Source organism: Cynocephalus volans, chromosome 10 (assembly GCF_027409185.1).
Source record: "Cynocephalus volans isolate mCynVol1 chromosome 10, mCynVol1.pri, whole genome shotgun sequence".
In the NCBI taxonomy this organism is placed as follows: domain Eukaryota; kingdom Metazoa; phylum Chordata; class Mammalia; order Dermoptera; family Cynocephalidae; genus Cynocephalus; species Cynocephalus volans.
Window position 1 is genome coordinate 101,939,686 of NC_084469.1, and position 15,715 is coordinate 101,955,400.

General features: G+C 40.8%; 1 protein-coding gene across 1 annotated transcript; it reads right to left on the reverse strand.

Annotated features, from left to right (window-relative positions):
- Positions 1-10,085: 10,085 nt before the first annotated feature.
- Positions 10,086-11,024, reverse strand: LOC134387575 (olfactory receptor 7D4-like). Its single transcript, XM_063110009.1, has one exon. It carries the CDS (start codon positions 11,022-11,024, stop codon positions 10,086-10,088), a length of 939 nt encoding a protein of 312 aa, XP_062966079.1.
- Positions 11,025-15,715: the final 4,691 nt, after the last annotated feature.

Consider the following 15,715-nt stretch of genomic DNA (forward strand, 5'->3'; position numbering starts at 1 on the left):
ACCCCAATCCCACTTCAAGGCAAATTGTGCCAGTGCCTCGGGGCCAGCCCAGGGACCCAAGGCATGAATAAGAGGACTGGATCCCCCTACCACAACCAGGCACACCAGGCCAATGCCTCAGGTCCTACCCAGTGACCCAAGGCATGGAGCTAGGGACTGGACCCTCCTCCCACAGCCAGGCACACCAAACCAGTGCCTCAGGGCCTACCCAGGGACCTAGAGCATGGATAAAGGGACTGGACCACCCTCCCACAACAAGTCACACCATGCCAGTACCTTGGGGCCCACCTAGGGACCTGAAGCAAGGAGAAAGGGGCTGGACCTCTATCCCAGAACCAGGCACACTGCACCAGCACCTTGGGGCCTGCCCAGTCCAGAGGCATGCAAAAGGGGACTGGACCTCTCTCCCACAATCAGGCACACCACGCCAGTGTCTCGGGGCCCACCTGGGGACCCGAGGCATGGAAAAGGGGACCAGACCTCTCTACCACAGCCAAGCACACCAAGCCAGTGCCTCAGGTCCTTCCCAGTGACCTGAGGTATGGAGCTGGGGACTGGAACCTCCTCCCACACCAGGCACAAGATAACAGCACCTCAGGGCCAACCTGGGTAACCAAGGCATGGAGAAGGGGACTGGACCCTTCTCCCACAACCAGGCACATGGCGCCAGTACCTTGGAGCCTGCCCAGGGACCCAGGGCATGGAGAAGGGGAACGGACCCCTGTCCCACAACAGGCACACCAAACCAGCTCCTTGGGTCTCACCTGGTGACCCAAGGCATGGAGAAGGGGACCAGCCACCCCTCCCACAACCAGGCACATGGTGCCAGTGACTTTGGGCCTGCCCAGGGACCACAGGCATGGAGAAGGGGACCAAACACATCCCACAACTAGGCATACCGCCAGAGCCAAGGAGTATACAAAAAACAACACCTCCACATGGGTGGCCCACCACAGCCACCACAATAACCATGGCTGCTGCAAAAGCGGCTAGTCACCACAGCCACCGTGCAGATGGTGCACCAACCACTGGAGTGCATTCACACAAGAAGAGTCACCAGCAGAGACAAAGAAAATAAGAGGATGTCTCTTTCCACAAAGCCCATTTCAGAGTGACAGAAGAAGCATCTGCTCTATGATAATATTGGGGGACCTGATCACATCTCTCAGCATTGGACAGATCATCTAGGCAACAAATGAACAGAGTAACCATGATTCTTTCAGAAGGAGAGAAGAAATCTAGGGCAATTAGAGGGGGGAGGGGGATGGAATGGGGAAAAGAGGAGAGATTAGACAAGGGGCATAAAGAATAATTACGATTTGTAACAATTCATATGCTAGTAATATTGATTTAAACAACATATCTCAGTGCTCAAGTCAAAAAATATGTATAATCGATTTTGATTCTATAGATAAAATAAATTTTAAAAAATAAATAAATAAAGATGGAATAGTATTCCATTGTGAACATATACCACATTTTTGTTATCTATTTATACATTGTTAGACACTTTAGTTGTTTCCATATCCTGGCGACTGTCAATAATGCTGTAATGAACTTGAGAGACACAATATCACTTCGACATACTGATTTTGTTTCCTTTGGATACATAACCAGAAGTGGGATTGCTGCATACTATGGTAATTTTATTTTTAGTTTTTTGAGGAACATTTATACTCTTTTCCAAAATGGATATAGTAATTTATATTTTTACCAGTAATGTGCAGAGTTTCCTTTTCCTTCATATCCTCCCCACCATTCGTTATCTTTGGTCTTTTTGATGACCATTCTAACAACTGTGAGGTGATATCTCATTGTGGTTTTCATTTTTATTTCCCTGATAATTAGTGATACTGAGCATTTTTTTCATATACAGTCATGCAACATTTAAAGGGGTTCCATTCTGAGAAATGTGTCTTTAAGAGATTTCATCATTACGGGAACATCACACATTGTACTTACACAAACCTAGTTTGTATAGCAAACTAGACACCTGGGCTATGTGGTACAGGCTATTGCTTGTAAGCTACAAACCCATACAACATGTTACGGCACTGAATACTGTAGGCAACTGGAAATCAATGGTATTCGTGTAGTTAAACATAATATAAAAATTAAAAGTATAGTAAAAATATGGTATAAAAGAAAAAATGGTACACCTGTATAGGGCACTTACCATGAATAGAGTTTGCAGGACTGGAAGTTGCTCAGGGTGAGTCAGTGAGTGACTCTGAAGGCCTAGGACATTATTACACATTACTGTTGACTTTATAGATGCTGTACCCTTAGGCTACAATAAATTTGTTTAAAAAATTTTTCTTTCTTCAATAATAAAATAACCTTAGCTTACTTTAAATTTTCTACTTTATATATCTTTTAATTTTTAAAAAACTTTTTGACTCTTCTGCAATAACACTTAGCTTAAAACACAAACACACTGTATAGCTGAACAAAAATATTTTCTTTGCATCTTTATTCTATAAGATTTTTTATTTTTAAATTTTTTTGTTAACTTTTAAAACTATTTTTTTGTTAAAAACAAAAACACACACACATTAGCCTAGGCCCACGGGGTCAGGATCATCAATATTACTGCCTTCCTCCTCCACGTCTTGTCCCACTGGAAGGTCTTCAGAGAGAAGACTTGGATATGCACGGAGCTGTCACCTTCTATGATAACAATGCCTTCTTCTGGAATACTTCCTGAAGGATGTGCCTGAGGTTGGTTTATAGTTACCTTTTTTTTTTTTTATAAATAGGAGTACATTCTAAAACAACAATAGAATGTATAGTACAGTAAATACATAAACCAGGAACATAGTTTTTATTATCATTATCAAGTATTATGTGCTGTACATAATTGTATGTGCTGCACTTTTATATGACTGACAGTGCAGTGGGTTTGCTTACAACAGCACCAGACGTGTGAGTAACGCATTGCATTATAACGTTACAGTGGCTACAACATCACTAGATGATAGGGATTTTTCAGCTCCATTATAATCTTATGGGACCACCATCGTACATGTGCTTCTTTGTTGACTGAGACATCGTTATGTGGTGCATGCTGTTCCTGCTGGCCATTTGTATGGCTTCTTTTGAGAAATGTCTATTCAGGTCCTCTGCCCTTTTTTCAATTGGGTTATTTGGTTCTCATATTGAGTTATTTGAGGTCCTTATATATTTTTATATTAGCCCCTTAACAGGTGTATGGTTTGCAAATATGTTCTCCCATTCTGTAGGTGTCTCTTCACTCTGTTTGTTGATTCCTGTGCTGTGCCTAGCTTACCCACAGGGGGACCCTCCCACAGGTAGCTCAGGCTTTTAAGATAGAAAGCCAAGCATTTGACACATTACTGAAAGGATTGTTGTTTACTTCAGATTTTTTTCATTTTAAAATGATTTCTACCCACCCCTCATAGCAAAGTAACAGTTAATAACAGTTAGCTAACATTCACCGAGTGGTTGCTGAGTGCCAGGAACAATCCTTACCTATAATTTAATTTTCGTGACTTTGTACTGGTGGTATTATTCTTATTCTCATTTAACAGGTGAAGAAAGTGAGGCACAGAGAGACTTAGTAATCTACTTAGAGGACCCACAACTCACACAACTAGCCACCAGTGTAGATAATAGGAAAATTCATTGCTGTGTCTCTTTTATAATACACTATAATACACATAAAATGCAGAGAATAAAAAAGCTTAATGTGGCAATACTGCTCTTATTATTTAACAGGAAGAAACATCAAGATCACAATGAGAAAGTAAATAAAGGGAAAAAGAGAGAGAAAGTAAACTAAGGATAGCAATTGATTGTCATGAAAGTGAAATACAGTTGGGATGCTTATGTTTTCCAAAGGACAATGTATACGCCGATCTCTTTCGTGGTTGGAAGCCACCAGTAAGTCTTTTCAGATATAAGCTGCTTCAAGAGTTTACTGATTTTGGCAGCCGGTGATCCCGTTGTCACATGGAAGCATATTCCACCTCATAATAACCCTCTTTAAATGTAAATATATGACAGAATGATGAACATTATGCAGAGGAAAATTGCTGGGAAGAAATATACCAGAATTCTGCAGTGATAATCTCTACATGGGATTTCATAACAGAGTGCAAACAATTTTTTAGGTTGGGTTTCACACAAGCAGATCCTAGGAAAAACAAATGATGGAATGGGGAAATATGACTGGAAAGGGAAAGAAATTAAGCAAGGGTAATACATCAAGCAAACTCCCATGAAGAGAAACTTTGGCTGAATCCCACAAGGAAGCTCTAGAGACACTGTAGGTCACACCCAAGGGTCATCCCAAGCAGGCACACATCAGTTATTGGTTCAGGGATGTTCCCAGAAGAAACAGATTCCTGAGTATATCTGGATCTTCCAGTGCACAGAGAGTGTGTTCCCCCAGCCTGAAGACAGATCCCAAAGAAGATACACAGAATCATGCCATTGCCAGTTAAAGTACATGGGGAGTTTCTGTGCAAATCCGAGGCACAGGAGAGGGGTACAAGCACCCCCTGTTACTACGAGGCTGTCTAGAGTAATTGAAGAAACCTGAGCTTTTGCATCTACCTTGTGCTCAGTGATACCTCCACCACCTGTCTGACCTTGGATAAGACCACTCACCCATTATAGACCAGGTTTTCTTATTTCCGAAATGAGTATAGAAATGCCTATGTCCTAAGATTGCTTTGAAAAGTACAGATGATGAATGACAAGCACCTGCCACCCGGAAGTGCTCGGTATTGTTGATAGTTACAGGTGCTGCTGGAGCCAGATTGGCTGGATTTTCATCCTAATTCTGTTCTTTGCCACCAATTGCATAAGATTGGACAAGTTACTTAACCACTCAGACTCTCAGTTTCCTCATCTTTAAAATGGCACAGACCTCATAGGTTTGGACTGATAGTTTAAAAGTTACTATATGAAAAGTATTCAGAATAATGACTGGATATTCAGATGAATGTGATAAATATTTCATGTTATTATCATTTGCCTGTATTTCCATGCAGGTGAAAATATTTACATTTCATAATAAAAGGATTGCATTCAGAACAACACTTACTACATTTGGCTAAAACATTGTTCAAAACATTCATGGAAAGATTCATACTTTCAATTCCATTTTCAACAAACTTTTGGAAGTACAATTTGAAGTCATCAAAATTTAATCCAGCAACCCCACAGGTTTTTGTACATTGAATTTTAATTGTAAAAGATCTCCTTTCAGCCGTCAATGGAAGAATGTCCTTGAGGACATTACAGTAAGTAAAACAAGCCAGTCACAAAATGACAAATACTGTAGGATTCCATTTGTATGAGGTACCTAGAGGAATCAACATCACACAGACAGAAAGTAGAATGGTGGTGCCAGGGTCTACATGCAGGGGGAATTGGGAATTAGTATTTAATGGGTAAAGAGTTTCACTTAAGCAAGATGAAAAGAGTTCTGGAGATGAATGGTGGTGATGGTTGCACAGCAAAGGTAACTTTATTAAATGTCACTGAACTCTACAATTAATGAACGTTTAAGGTATTTTATGTTATTTGTGTTTTAACACAATTTTAACAATCTCCCATCAGGAATGAGAGACATGTTGCTCCAAATGTTGGGGGTACTGTTCAGCCCTTTGAAATCAGTCCCTGTGGGTTCAGCCTCAGCTGCAGAGGGCCACCTTACCCAAGGTCATGCCTCCTTCCTGTGGCAGCTCACGTTCAATGACTGATTGATGTGGGGGCATAAAGTCTTGGCACCTCTGCCCCAATTCCAGACAACTCCAAGGGGCCATCCTAGCTCCAGAGCTCCCTGGTGGTTTTCAGAGATTTTGATGGATTGCAACTTGGCTCAGTTTTTCCCTCTGCCCTTCTCTCCAACAAAGAGTTAATCAAGCTGCAAAATGTGAGAGAGCAGTCCTCACAAGTTTGTCCTTATTTCAGACACCCTTCACATGTTCGGGGGTCCCCAGGACCACCCTCAATTCAGAACATCTTGTTACAAATTTAGGAGTCCCCACAGACTCTCTCAGGTTTGATAATTTGCTAGAATGATTCATGGTACTCAGGAAAGTGTTATACTTATTATTACAGTTTAGTACAGTGAGTGAAAGGATTCAAATTAGAACCAGTTAAAGGAAGATTCAAAGAGGACACAGTCTGAGAGAATCCAAACATGAAGCTTCTAGCTGTCGGCTCCCCGTGGAGTCCAGACACATTACCTCCTCCTGGATACAATGTGTAATAATAGTCAACAAGTATTTCCAACCAGGGCAACTCACCTGAGCTTTGGTGTCCAGAATTCTTTTTGAGACTCCATTGCATTGGCATGATTGTAACTGAACACAATTTCCAGTCCTCCCAAGATGTCAGGCTGATATTACGTAGCCTGAAGACCACAACACTATAGTCACATGGTTGGTATTTCAGGCATGACCAACCCTCATCCTAAATCATCTTATTCGGATCAACTTCCAGTTGTGGCCAGAAGGGTCCACCATGAATAACCCAGGCAGTCCAATCAGTAGGGAAATTTCAAAGGTTTAGAAGTAAACTCCCAGGAGCTGGGACAAAGGCAAGACCTCTCTTTAGGTAAGTCTCAAATTTCTAACTACATGCCTGCCCTTTCATAGGTATTGATTTCAGAAGCACTGCCTGGTAAACTTCCTGTATGTTAATCTCCATCTCAGAGTCCTTCCCAAGGAACCCAACTTGGGACATCTCATTACCTATAAAATTAATTTGGTAAGATTTTAAAGACAATTACAAAGTAGTTCTTTGGATGATCAGCAATATTTCGTTAATTAGAAACCCAGTGCTGGGATCACTGGAAGAAAAATTCAAGGAGAGGAGATAAAAATAGAAATTTTAGGGCACTGGGGGTAGGGTTGGGGGTGGGTCATTATAAAGAACACTAATAAATTGGGAAAATCCAAATTCAGAGAAGTTTCATAGACAGTGTGAAGTTCAAAATAAGGTAACATCTGTACCTGCATGTGCAGCATACTTCAAATTCCTAAAGCCAACGATCTAATCATAACCACCTACCCCTTCTTCCCCTAATTCTGTTACAAGTTTGACCAAGGACCCCCTGATTCCTCTGTTCACTATATTTTGAAGTAATTGAGTATCCAGATGACCACAGTGTTTAACACTGTGGATATTTCCGACCTTTTGGTGGGTAAGTTTACAGAACATGCCAAGGTCTGTCCCATACAGTAAAGAGATACAGAGGTGACACCAACACGTGTAAGGTGCTTTAATTTCATGCTAGAATAAACAATACTTAACTCTCTTCTTGTTTCTACAGTCAAAATTCATTAGCATATATCTGTTCAAATTTTCAGGTAGATAAACTTTCTTCCAGGCCACTGAGACCCCCACATTTTGTCATTTCAGATCCTCTTTTCCTTTTTTATAATAAAACGATGTGATCTAAACTTCCCTACCTCACTTTTATGATTCTCTTTTCCCATTCTTCAAAAAGAGTTCATCTTAACATTTTATTTCTGCTCATGCAAGAGTTTCCTAAGTTATTCCTCAATATTCAGTTTCTCTCCAGGCAACCAGAATTTTTTTTTTTTTTAGGTATAATTAAAATGTCACATTTCTGCTTAAAACCCTCCAATCATTTCTGATTTACTCCTAAAATAAAATCATTTACTCCTAAAATAAAATTTATACTCTATTTCAGCGTCTATAAGACTCTTCATTATATAGTCTCTCCTCTTTCCAGCTATCTCTGCTATTACTGTTCCCTGGAGAACTTGTAAATGCAAAGGTGGGTCCAACCCCAGACCTGCTGTATCCAAACCTCAGCTGCTGGAACCAAGCTACCTGTGGTTTAACAAGCTCTCCAAGTGATTATGATGGATGCTAAGTATGAGAACCACTCGACTAAACCTACTGGCTTTCTTGTAGTTCTTCAAACAGGCTGTGTTATTTTAAATCTCTAGGCCATTACACTTTATTCTCTATGCCAAGAATGTTCTCTCCTTTCTTATTCACCTTTCCACTTAAATAACAGCACTTAATGATGCCTTCCATGACCCCCATCTAAATATCCTTGATGTTCTCTCCATCGACGTAGTCTCCCTATTCCTCTTCTACTGTCGTTACCTTCTGAATGAACTTGCAACTTCTGAGCATTCCTAGGGACCAACAACAAGGGTGCCTCAGCTAATCTTTCCCAAATTAAATTTATGCAGGTCACCCACAAAATCAGTTTGGTCCTCTTCAAAGTTCTTTGTGGGGTGTGATATTATTTACTTAAACAAGCAAGACATTGGGCAATTTCATTGCCAAGACCAAATATTGTTTGGTAGAAATTTGCTATAAAGTCTGGAAAGTCATTGACTGTGTCAAAGGAAAATTGCACCTGATGAGTCAAGTAAACAAGGAAGACTTTATTAGAGACTATTGTGCTATTCATAATATCCAGGATAAGGAATCAACCAAGTGTTCTTTAACAGAAGAATGGGTAAAGAAAATGTGGTATATATACTCAATGGAATGCTATTCAGCCATTAAAAGGAATGAAATCCAGCCATTTGTGGCAATATGGAAGAGCCTGGATGATGTTATGTTAAGTGAAGTAAGCCAGGAACAGGAAGAGAAATACCGCATGTTTTCACTAATATGTGGAAGCTAAGAAAGTTGATCACATAGAAGTAGGGAGTAGAATGGTGGTTACCAGAGGCTGGGGAGCGTAGTGGGGTTAGAGGATACTGAGAGGTTGGATAATAGATACAAAATTACAGCTAAATAGGAGGAATAAGATCTAGCGTTCTATGGCAGCGTAGGGTGAGTATAATTAACAACAATTTATTGGATAATTTCAGTTAGCTAGAAGACAGTATTTTGAATGTTCTCAATACAAAGAAATGACAAATGTCTGTGGTAATGGGGAAAAAAGATGAGTGGTTACCAGGATTTCAGGAGAGGAGAGAATGAGGGAAAGAAGGATGAACAGGTGGAGCACAGAAGATTTTAAAGGCATTGAAACTGTCCTGTATGACGCTGTAATGATGAATACATGACATTATGCATTGGGCAAAACCATAGAACTGTACAGCACAAAGAGGGAACACTAATGTAAATTTTAGTTAATAATAATGTATCAATATTAGTTCATATTGTAACAAATGTACCACACTGATGAAAGATGTTAATAACAGGAGAAACTGTGGGGGGGGTATGTGAACTCTGTACTTTCTGCTCGATCCCTCTGTACACCTAAAACTGCTATATTAAAAAGTCTATAACAAAAAAATAAAGACTATCACAATAGGGAAGGGGATTGATTGTAACTCCACAGGAACAAGAGATGAGAGGATTTTCAAATGCTGGGGTGAGCTAATAGAAAAGAAATAGAAAACATTAGTGGGGAGGTTGGTCAATGTTTTTAGGCCAGCTGTCTTTGCTAATTGCTGTTAATTGTCCACTGGTCCTGCCACATTGTACATCACAGGAAGCTGTTCAGCATCACATACCCAGCAGGTGGCAATTGTGTCACTCAATTCTTGCTCTTCTGAATTATGAGTCTGAATCTGTGAGTCTATTTTGTGTGTGTACATACATATAACGTGATCCGATGAATTCTGTGATCCTGGATCTGTGCTCTATGAGGGTCAAGATTTTTGTCTGGTTTTTTTTTTTTTTTTTTTTTTTCCTTTTTTCACTGCTGTATCCCAGGCACCCAGGACAGTCTGAGCAATATAGGTGCTCAATAAACATTATCAAATGTATGAATTTGATAAGCACCAATGGTTATTGATTACACGTACTATTTCGTAAATCTTTTCCAACAGTTTCTTAGTCAATACTTGAACTGGCTGTGTTGACCCACAGGACTGCAAACGCCAAGGTGAAATGCAGTAATGTAAGGAGTTGAAGGAGGGAGTGGGACTGGGGGGATAGAACCAAGGATGACTGAGTCACCATAAGAGGTTTAAGCAAAGTATTCACAAGTCAATTCTGACCAAAGACAGAGAAATAGAGAGGGAGAGAAGCAAAATTCAATGTAGTTTCTTTAGCCCACTGCTGCTAGTTCTGCTCTCTCAGAAACCCCAGGACCAACGTTCCCATCAGTGAACATAGAGCTTTCTCCCAAGAAGTCTTTGTAGGGCCTTCTTGATGTCCCTGTTCCTCAGGCTGTAGATGAAGGGGTTCAGCATGGGGGTGACCACTGTGTACATCACTGAGGCCACCATGCCCTTCGAGGAAGAGGAGGATGCATCAGAACTGAGATACACACCAAGGCCTGTCCCATAGAACAACAAAACCACAGACAGGTGAGACCCACAGGTAGAAAAGGCTCTATACTTGCCGTTAGTGGATGGGATCCTCAGGATGGAGGAGATGATTCGGCTATAGGAGAAAATGATCCCTGAGAAGGGCACAAAGCCAAGAAGACCCATCACCATATATAGCAGGATGTAATTGACGAGTGTGTCTGAGCAGGCAAGCGTGAGGACCTGAGCAAGTTCACAGTAAAAGTGTTGAATTCCCCAGTTGGAGCAGAAGGACAGCCGCAGCATCAACAGACTCTGGATCAGGGCATATGACAAGCTGAGGAACCAGGACACAAGAACCAGCAGGCCACAGTGATGGGGGTTCATGATGACTGGGTAGTGTAGGGAGTAGCAGATGGCTACAAAACGGTCATAGGCCATCACGGTGAGGAGAAATGTGTCCATGCCTCCAAACACCATGAAAAAATACATCTGGGCAAGGCAGCCTGCATAGGGGATGGATTTGCTCTGTGCCTGGATGTTCACCAGCATCTTTGGGACAGTGGTGGAGGTGAAACAGATGTCAGTGAAGGACAGGTTGGAGAGGAAGAAGTACATGGGGGTGTGGAGGTGGGAGTCAGAGCTCACAGCCAGGATGATGAGCAGGTTCCCGAGCACAGTGACCACGAACATGGACAGGAACAGCCCAAATAGCATCAGCTGATGCTCTGAGTCTTGGGAAAATCCCAGGAGTAAAAATTCTGAAACACTTGTTTGATTTCCTGGGTCCATGTTGCAGATATATCATCTAGGCAATATAAGAAGAGAAAGAACATAAATGGACACTGGATGGGCTCTAAATTTGCTCTGCTTTTTTATTTCTTGAGGTGAAGGATTGGACATAAAAGCCTTAATATTACAAAACTTAGGAATCCTACGTTCTGTCATTTACTGTAGTCAACATTTCATAATGTTGACCATCCCTGGTCCATTGGTCTCCTGGAGATTCACCCACTCCCTTTATCACTGGCTTAGAGTCATTAGATCTGCAAAGTTAAGAGCAGCTTTAGACCGTAGAGATAAAATGGCCCACACTCACTCTAACACGAATGAAGCCCAGTAAACCTAAGTAAAGGTCTTGATCATCTTCCTTGTCTGGGGCACAAATGGGACTCAGAAGAGGGTAGATAATCATGTCCATGCAGTGACAAAATTTGAGAACAGGGATAATATCTAGACAGAATATTTCAGGGTGAGTGGATTTAGGTTTATTTCCCAAGGCATAAAAAAAAAAAGGAAGGAAGAAAGAAAAAGAGAATCTTTTCACCAAATAATTAACCATGTTAACAAATGCTTAATGCATAATGTACCAGGATCATCAACATTCTGTCTGCAAAAACAGATGCTTCCTGGGGCCAGCCCATGGCTCACTTGGGAGAGTGTGGTTCTGATAACACCAAAGCCACGGGTTAGGGTCCCTATTTAAGGACGGCCGGTTGGCTCACTTGGGAGAGCGTGGTGCTGACAATATCAAGTCAAGAGTCAAGATCCCCTTACCAGTCATCTTTTAAAAAAAAAACCAGTTGCTTCCTGGACATTTGCCACATGACTCAATGCTCTTCATCTGTGAAGTTGACAGATTGGTTAAATAGTCCAAAGAAAACATGGATATTCAAGGGTTAAATCATTTTAATACCACAAGATAAGGCACTACAAAGGTCACAAAGAGAATTTTGAGTAATGCCCTCTATGGTGCTCATTAAATACTGGCAGAAGAGAGAGGTTGCACCAGAATGTTTACATATGAGCCTGAAATTGTGAACATTTCCAGATACAGCACTCACATTAAGGTGATGGTTAGAACGGCACTGGGGAGGTGGGAGCATTCCACCCAGTGCCCACTTAGCCTCTGTTCTCTCCCCTCCAGGTCCTGCAGTTCCAGTATCCAGAGGCAAAGGAATGCCAGGTCCTGTAATCATGGGCAAGAAATAGAATAAAATTATAAAACAATATTCAGTGTTTTGTCTGATATAAGCATTTTTACAAACTTGCTATCCTATAATGCCCCAAGTAACAAGGAGGAAAGGTTACCATTAGCTATTATCAATGTCAGTCTTCTTAGGTATAAAAGACCAAAGTGGATAGTGTCTCTGGAAGGATAAAAATGACTATATCATATGAAACTTCTTAAATATGGATAAATATCAATGTTCTGCCCTGTGGGGACAGGCAGTTTGCAACCATCTCAGATGGCTTCTGATATGTTGAGAAATGTTCTAAGCCAATTGTCATGACTCATCTTTAATGTATAAATTTTTATAAAAGATTCTCTTCATTTTTAATAAATGTGGCTTACTTACTTGCATTCTGGTTTGTTTTATTGAGTAGAATAGGAAAAGGCATGCAGGACCCTGGGCATTTCCTGGAGCGTACTATGCATGTTAATGTCATCAACAGCACTGGAAAAGAGGAAAATCATTTCATTTCCTACTAGATATACTGAAGGGACTTCCCTCCTAGTGTCCAGTCTTTCTTTCAATTCTCCACTCACTGATTTTCCCAAATAAAAATCTGATGTATCATTCCCCTACCTAAAATCTTTATATGTCTTTCTGGCCTATTCAGGCTTTTATATTATAACAAATGCCATAAACTGAGTGGCTTGTAAACAGCAGAAATGTATTTCTCACTGTTCTGGAGGTTGGGAAGTCCAAGATCAAGGCACTAGCGTATCAGTGTCTGGTGAGGACCTGCTGTCTAGTTCGTAGATGGTGCCTTTTCAATGTGTCTTCACATAGTGGAAGGGTCAAGGCAGCCCTTTGGGATCTCTTTTATAAGGGCACTAATCCCATTCATGAGGTATCCACCCTCATGACTTAATCACTCCCAAGAGGCCCTAGCTCCTAATACTGTGGCCTTGAGGGTTAGAATTTTGACATATGAATTTCGAAGGGACACAAACTTTCAGACCATAGCAGTCACTTTCTGAAAACATCTGAAATCCTTGGTTTATCATGAATGCACTCCAACCTTCTGATCCTACAAAATATTGCAGGGTGAGTGAATTTAGGTTTACTTTCCAAGGTGGAGAAGAAAGAGAAGAAGAAAAGAAAATGTTTTCACCAAATAATAAACCACATTAACTAATGCTCAATGCACAGTGTATCAGGGACCATCAACATTCTGCAGTAACAAAAATAAAAAACTTTTGACCCTCATTTCTCAGCACTTTTCAACTCTTACCCTAAATTCTGATCATTCTGAAAAGCTTTACTTTGTCAAGATGGGTCATGTCCTCTTTTCTCTCCATGCTTTTCAAGAGCTGCTCCTTCTCCCTAAACCTCTCTCTACTTTCTTCTCCCATTTCCTACCTGTCATTCTGTACTTGACATAGCTCTCATCTGTTTAGGTGATTTCTAACCCCCTGAGTTCTCAATACTAGCTGAGTTCTTGGCACATACGAGACTTTTCATATTGGCTTGGTAGCTGAATTAATGAATGGATGAACATACAAATATTTTTCCATTGCTGCAGCTCCTCTAATATAATCTGTGTGTCTGTTACTCTAAAACCTTCAGCAACCCTTGCTCTCAAGGAAGTTACTATATGGAGAGAAGATAAAATGGTGTTGAAGGAAGAAAGGTAGAAACGGAGTCAGAAAATATATATATAATGTTTTCACCCATTAAATAGCCAGGCCTTCCTCTCAATGCAAAGCAGAATGTTTACCCTCCAGATCGCAACAGTTTATTCTATTTTCTTTTGCTCTTATTTTTTCCTGTTCTCTCTCCAGGAATCCTTTCCCACAGTAGCAGCAGCAACTGCTTCTCCACAGCCTTTGTCTGAAACACTTACACTCATATCCCTGCATTTCTGTCCTGATTATCTTGCAACGCAAAACAGAAGGTAAATGAAAGAGCAAGTAGGGAAATCACACGTCTACAAGAAATTTCACAAAGAACTAATGTTCACAGTGGTTATTCTTCTGGGATTATAAATGAGGATATTCATCATCTTCAAAACTCCCTTCTTGGAAGTTATGCAACATTTATATTCTTGGTGCTTTCACTTTCATGTGCAACTGCTAAACACCCTCCATCCCTGAATGAGGAAGCCGTCCCTCCTTGAGGTCTCTCCTCAAACACCTGAAAATCCACTTTCATGAAGAGAGCAGTAAAAGGCAAGTGGGTAAAGACACTCCTTCCTCTGCCTTTAGATACAGGAGCCCCAGGACATAGAGAGGAAAGAGCCAGAGGGTAGGTGGATGCTGAGCAAATGTCCCCTCCCCTTCTTCCCAGCGCTATTCTAAGCATCGCCTCATGTCTGACCCTCATCATTTTAGAATTGTAGACAAACATCCTGGTGCGACTTCTCTTCCACTGCATTTAATAAGCACCATAGAGGATAGTACTCGAAATCCGTTTATGATTTTTCCTAATTTGAGGACTGGTGAAAGAAAGGGTCAGCCTTTGAAGCTGGAATATGTTCTCAGTTACATGTTGCTTCCCCTAAGAAAGAGTTATATAGTCCACATGAACATTCAAGTTTAAGTGCTTTGATGAAAGTCAGTAGATAGTTATTTGGCAAGAGATGTGGTTTTATTTCTTCAATAGGCAAATGCTGCTCCTCCCAGCCAAAAAACAATCAAGAGAATGAAAAATGTTTGAAGAAAAATATAATGGACATGAGTGAGAAAAACCAGTGAGAATCAACCTTGTTCTGATGGACAAAGCATTGGGTCTAAATGCTGCGGGCTTGTTCAGAGGTCGTTGGAATTTAAATGACTGCAATGATTACTTCTTTCATAAAGTCCCACCTGGGACTGCAGCAGCAGCCAAATTATGATTCATATGGGTCATGACATTATAAGTAATAATCTTCATCTCCAGAAGTTACCCAAACATTAGAAACCTTTCTCCTTAGGATAGGGAATTAAACATTAGAGGTTGAGAGGGTACACACATTAGTCATTTATACTTCTTTTTCTATGCACCAAATAAATATGTCCTATTTTGTTTCTAGTGTCTAGTGTTGGGAATTTTTGTTGAGCCATGCCCCGAATTATAGAATTGAGCTATGCTGTCTGTCAGTCACTGAAAAGTCCTGGAAGACATTCTGCTCTTGCAAGAAGGGCTTCTTTGGGTCAGGCTAAGAGTTAGCTGTTGGGGATACAAAGATTGGGTCTTTGTTCTCACAGTCCCACCTTCCAGAGATAGACACGGATACAGAAAATAGTGATTGCAATACAGATATTAAGTGCTAAGATAAAACATTTATCTTAGCATATTTATTTGTAGAGTATAATACAGGAGGACCCCTAAACCCAACCTGGAGTGATGGAGTCGGAGAAGGATTCCTGGAGGAGGGGATATCTGGGCAAGGAGTTATCCAGGTGGAGGGCTGAGTAAAAAGCAGCAGGGAGCAGCATGCCCTTAGCTCAGCTGTTGCTTAAGCACAGGTGATAGATGAAAACAATGAACAAA